Raw genomic sequence first — 6,357 nt, forward strand, 5'->3', positions numbered from 1 at the left:
ATTATACGTAGGGTAATCGAGACTGACAAGACTTCTGGGAAATCGAAAGACAGTCAAAAAAGTTCGAGGCCTAAGTTAGAAACAGAAACAATTATTTTACAATTCATATTCATTTTCAGACATGATCACGTTTGATTGCAATGCACTTGGTCTGCTTGCATCTTTAACCTGTCTTTGTGGAAGTTTCATATTTTTACACGATGCCACGAACATTTTGATTATTGCTCGAATCAAACTGTCATTCTATTATTAGTTTACTACTTACAACAATTTCATCAACGCCCGATTTTTTTCAAAATACCATAGTAACTCAATGAGAGAGTGAGTTTAGTTTTACGCCGCACTCAGCAAAATTCCAGCTATATGACGGCGGTCTGTATATAATCGAGTCTGGACCAGACAATCCAGTGATTAACAGCATGAGCATCGATCTGCGCAATTGATAACCGATGACATCTGTCAAACGAGTCAGTTAGCCTGACCACCCGATCCCGTTAGTCGCCTCTTACCACAAGTAGTAACTCAATAGTGGCATTTAGCGGATGGTCATTTGGTGCATTTACTCATATCGATGTTTCCCAACATCGTAGGGGGTTCTATATTGGGTTGTAGCTCAATGAATTTTATAGATATCACCAAATTTATTGAATAATTGGGTATATACCTTGAGGAAGAGAAATTGTGTCTACCATCATGATTATTACACTTACATAGCTATGTCCATGAGTGAGTGAGCATTAGCAGTGCAAGCAGACTCAAATACCATGCCACAACTTCATAGGGGGCAGTGCAGTAGCCTAGTGGTTACAGGTTATGCCGAAGACCTGGGTTCGATTCCCCACATGGGTACAATGTGTGAAGCCCATTTCTGGTGTCCCCAACCATGATATTGCTGGAATATTGCTAAAAGCCACATAAAACTATACTCACTATCTCATAGGGGTAGTATTGTATTACTGACTGACTGATGGTTATACACCGCTTTTAGCAATATTCCAGCAACATCACGGCGGGGGACACCAGAAATGGGCTTCACATTGTACCCATGTTTTAGGTCTTCTTGACGAGCCAACGCTTTAACCACTAGCCTCACGCAGGGATACTCAAGACAACCATTCCTTGTTTTATCCCCATGTCAAGCCTCACGCAGGGTAACAATCATTTAACTCTTTTGCCATAGCATGAACTGAAGACAACATTCTCAATTCATGTATATTTTATTTACATAAAGATACAAATGTCCATACAAAGATCACACTCTGACACACATCTTTCACACATTTGATATCACTGTCACAACAGTGTCCAGCTGAAATACACATCTCACTAAGCTGTCCTTCGTGTCTGTGTTCCGATCTCACAGCCTATCTTGCGAAAAACACTTAGTTTTTCTTTTCGAAAGGGTTGCTCCAAACCTTCATTCCTGTAAATAGAACATAAGATTTGCTTTTCCAAAACTTTACAGGAAAAGAGACAACAAAATATTTTACAGAATGACATTAAACTACACCATTCAGTTCCAATGTGAATTCTTTTCCATGGGTAAAGACTATTTAAAATGTTTACATGGATATTTTTACAGGGACTGCCCTCATTGTCACATTAAACCTTACCATAATTATTAGCCAATCAGAATATCAGAGGGGCTTGACTGGGGCAAAACAAGCACCCTATCTTTACACATTTTGTCAATGAGTCTGGATCAGGAAAGCTACCAGGCTGTGTGAGACATCTCTCCTATGTGAAGCCTGCACCTGTGAAGGTCTAGATTAGAATTACTCTGTCAGTAACCCATGTAGTAAGAGGTTACTAATGGGCTGCAACGAATACACTATGTGGCGAATATGATACGTATCATGAATATTGGGTAACGAATACGAATAGTTATTCACGAATACAGTATTGTAGTTAAGTGATTGATGTACAATATGGTACGCCCATGTTGACAGTTTTGATTTGTCACAGCAATAACCAGTGATCTCATGACACTCAAATTTGGTATGTAATAGTTATAGTCGACAGTACAATGTGCAGCCTTGGCAAACTAACATGACTTGAGCTACTGCAAGGCTAGTACATATTCAATCCTTGCATATCTCACTTTCCAAAGTACACAAGGGTTCAAGTAAAACATGCTCCCTTAAAAAAATCGTAAATATTCATTAATATTCTGTTCTGGTGACCACGAATAACGAATTGAATTCATGAAGGGCTACGGTTCGATTCACCGAATATGCGAGTGAATCGTTACAGCCTTAGTCCAGACTGCAGGAATACAGCCAGAATATTGCTGAGAGTGGTGTCAAACAATAAACAAACAAAAGCAAAGAAGCCTGCTCACTAATTATTGGCAAAGCTATGTGGAAAATATTGTTCAGACATTACCCAGTCACCAATAAGTGGTTCAATTTTTTTGTATTACCGTGGTATATTGTTCTGGGTTTTATTAGGTTGACTTGACAATGAAGAGAATGTAGCAGCTCTGTTGGGTGCCAAGAAGGACTGGCAAACTGATTCTTGAAAGGTTCTGCCTTGGATCCAAACTGAATTTTTTTCTCAGCTTACAACCATAGGTGATTTCTTTTTGAGTTTTGTTCCACACTGATCTCTTTATTTTCACACAAACAGCATACTGTTATTTAAAAAATGACAGCCTTTGGCACTTACTCTGCCATATGGATCAATCTCATTCAAATCAAAGCATTTTGTTATTGTGTGCCTGATAATTAAAGAAGCCAGTGTACTGGAGTTCCAAATTTAGTATAATAGTATTGCAAGAATTTATCTTGGCCTGGTCAAGAGACCGATATTGAACCCCATGTCTGAAACAAATGTCGATAAATATTCCAAAACTGGACTTACAAATTTAAAAATCCATGTTATATAGAAATTCATACAGGTGATTTGTATATCAGTGATCATTTAGAACAAAACAACAATATTCTTACCACATTGCCTGCCAAAGGCAAACAGTGTCAAATCTAGATAGATCCCTGGTTTTAGTATCACCTGTCTTGGGCTTATATTTCTATGTTGACAAAATGGCTGATGTTGCTCTTCTGTTTAAAGTCAGTTGGATTCTTCTTTACTTTAAGTCTAAGTGGCTAATGGAATTTCACAAATATGACAATATGAAGAATATATTCACCTCCAGGCTGTATAGATTCCCGGTCAATACCTGCTCTTGTACTTCTCTGCATTTTCTCTGTAAAATAATAATCTTAAAAATATATCACTACACTACTGCACAATACAAAAATCTTCATACATTCTCATTGAAATATCACAGAAACTATGCTTGAATTATAACAAACATAACAATGCCTTGAGCATATCAAGTGCATGAGTTAATGTTGTTTGAGGACACAGTAGCCATTATCTAGTTAGATGCAAGGATTGTAAATTATCAAGCCTGACAAAGCCGTTGTTGATAGCATGATTTTACAATGAACAAATTGTAGTGAGTGAGTTTTATGCCGCTCTTAGCAATATTCCAGCAATATCACGGCAGGGGACTCCAGAAATGGGCTTCACACATCGCGGCCATCAGAATTGTGGCCCATGTGGAGAACCGAACCTGGGTCCAGTGTAATGGTGAAAACACCTTTAACCTCAAACTGCTGAAAAAAGGGCCTACCCCATTGCCCTGAGGGTTGAGTTCATTGTACCTGACTCTATCATTTCGCCTTGGATCCCCTTTACAATCAAGTACTAATCATTTGTGATAGCACCATGTTCCCATGGTAGGGTGTTGGCTTAATATACTAGCCACATAAAGAAACTGTGCATTGTCAAAATATTATCCCAGTTGATAAGTACGATAACAATGTCAAAGGTACATATAAACTTTAATGGAGGGATCATGAGACCATAACAAGTCGGGAGAATTTCAATTGAAAAGTCAATCACAATGACGTCACGAGTCCACAAGCGGGACAGGGGTCAAACGACCATGTCACAAGCTCAATAACGGGTATGTCCACCATTGGCATTGAGAACAGCAGTGCATCGACGACGCATAGAGCCTATCAAACGTGCAAGGAAGGCTTGTGGGATGTCACGCCAGATTCTCTCAAGTTCTGTTGCAAGGTCAAGGGCGTCATCTGGCGGATGAGGAAGGCGGGTGAGACGTCGATCCATCTCATCCCAAACATGCTCTATCGGGAGAGATCCGTGAATTTGCAGGCCAAGGCAGTAAGTCAACGTTGTGGTGTTGCAAGAAATCCATAGCAACCCTTGCCGTATGAGGGCGGGCATTGTCCTGTTGGAATGTTAACCCAGGGCCATGACGTTGCAGAAAAGGAATTGCCACAGGTCGAAGAATCTGATCCCTGTAGCCCACACCAGTTAAGTTGCCCTGAACAATCACCAAAGGAGTTCTTTGGCGTGCTGTTATTCCACCCCAAATCATCACGGAACCACCACCAAAGCGATTCCTCTCCAAGACACAGGCCTGTGCATAACGTTCTCCCACGCATCTATAGGCACGTTGACGTCCATCACTATGGGAAATGTTAAACCTGGACTCATCTGTAAAAACAACATTTCTCCACCAAAACAAGGGTCTGCGGACATGATTTCGCACCACATTGTCGTAAGTCATAATGACGCTGTGTCAGGATAGGCCGTATGGCGGGACGTCGTGCGGTCTGATCCTGTGATGACGTAAACGCGTTGTCGAACTGTGTTGGGGTGGAACTGTGGGCGAAGTCCTGAGATGGTTCAGGCAGTCATCACTGCAGTCTGAAACCTGTGGCGAAGATGGGTCACCCTTATCCATCTGTCCTGTCTTGGCGTTGTTACATGTGGACGTCCAGAACGTGGCCGATCGATGACGTCATTTGTGTTCTGGTAGCGTCTCACCAGTGCAGAAATGGTGTTCCGGTGGCAGTGGAAATGTGCAGCCACTTGTCGTTGAGACATTCCCCCACGGACCATCCCAATGGCCTCATGACATTGTGCAGACGTGAGCCTTGGCATGCTATGCGTTTCAATAGCCGTTTAATTTTTTGAACGATCGCAAGGGCAGGGGTTGAGCTTTCCAAAGTGACAGTATTGTGTGGCATTCATTTGCTCTGTTTCTCTTTCCCGGAATGCACGTGCAACAACGTATTGCACGTCTCAAGGACGAACCCACTGACGTCACGGAACGTGGCACGTGCATGCATGTTGGATACATGTCACTAATCTCTGAGTTTAAATCCTTATGTGTCTACACAGGTTTGATTAATTTTGATTTTAAATTTTTATATGCACAGTTTCTTTATGTGCCTAGTATAGATTAACCAATTATTTCAGTTCGGTCCTGTATTAGCAATATGAATTGCATAATAATACAACCAGTCTCTTCACTGGTCAATTCTTTAAGCTCAGCCAATAGTTATTTTATATTTTATGGTGTTTCCACTCTTGTTTTTAATACAAGAAATAGTTTTATCCCCAAAAATATTGTTTCTCTCTCATTTCGAAATATACCAAGGGGTCTGTACCGTGACATGTATTGTGTTGAAACGGTGGTGTATTGTTGAAGCTCTCCACATTAACCAAAATGTAATCCAAGAAAGTGCCACTGGTAAACATGGTTAAGTGAACTACTTTCACAAATTTGTTAGGCTGCTCCTAAACAACATTGTTTAAAATTTTAATTATCTTACTTATTGCAAGTAGCATCAAGGCAATTGTCAGTGATTTTCATATGCGTTAGTGCAAACATCGAAACCATGAACTTCCTGCATCAAAAGGTCTCCAGAAAGCCAAAGGCATGCTTGTTTACAAGGTGACAAACGAGATCGGGAGGCCAGACTCACTGATTTGGTCAATGCAAGTCATCGTATCTCATTTGCGTAGATCGATGCTCATGGTGGCAGTGACTAGATTGTCTGGATTAGACTCGATTCTTTACAGAGTTTTGTGTTAAACGGAAAATAAAGCACACGTTAAACAGTAAACACGAAGACTTAGTTAACAGGTGCGCGAAATCCGAAGTAATAATGGCTTTATATCGCAAAAAGACATACAACTAGGTAATTATACACGTACGCCATTCTTCCGGGTGCATGTATGGCTGAATCATGATGGGATAAAGCGTAAGACCTATTCCGCCCACTAGGGCCCCCAGAACGAGCACATTTCTGACACGATACTTCAGTGGCATTTTTGACGGTCGACCCTTCTAGACCGGAAGGAAGTGGCTCTTATGACATGTCGGAGTAAATGAATGTTGTTAGGCACTAACATGTTCACTTTAATAACTTCATTGTTTAGAGACGAAACCCATGTATCTTTCGGTTCAGTTAAAAACTGAATAGCTCATTATATGACATTATATCCGTATCTCAAGCCAACACATCTCGGAAG

At 40.7% G+C, this 6,357-nt stretch overlaps 1 protein-coding gene across 1 annotated transcript; it reads right to left on the reverse strand.

Annotated features, from left to right (window-relative positions):
* Nucleotides 1-1,198: 1,198 nt before the first annotated feature.
* On the reverse strand, nucleotides 1,199-6,208 carry LOC124269347 (small integral membrane protein 20-like). The gene is made up of 3 exons (XM_046704398.1): nucleotides 6,040-6,208; nucleotides 3,149-3,205; nucleotides 1,199-1,423 (listed from the first exon to the last, which is right to left on the reverse strand). Exons 1-3 carry the CDS (start codon nucleotides 6,152-6,154, stop codon nucleotides 1,383-1,385), a joined length of 213 nt encoding a protein of 70 aa, XP_046560354.1. The 5' UTR covers nucleotides 6,155-6,208; the 3' UTR covers nucleotides 1,199-1,382.
* Between the last annotated feature and the right edge of the window lie 149 nt (nucleotides 6,209-6,357).

Source organism: Haliotis rubra, unplaced genomic scaffold, assembly GCF_003918875.1.
Source record: "Haliotis rubra isolate DU_JTF1 unplaced genomic scaffold, ASM391887v1 Scf1, whole genome shotgun sequence".
Lineage (NCBI taxonomy): Eukaryota > Metazoa > Mollusca > Gastropoda > Lepetellida > Haliotidae > Haliotis > Haliotis rubra.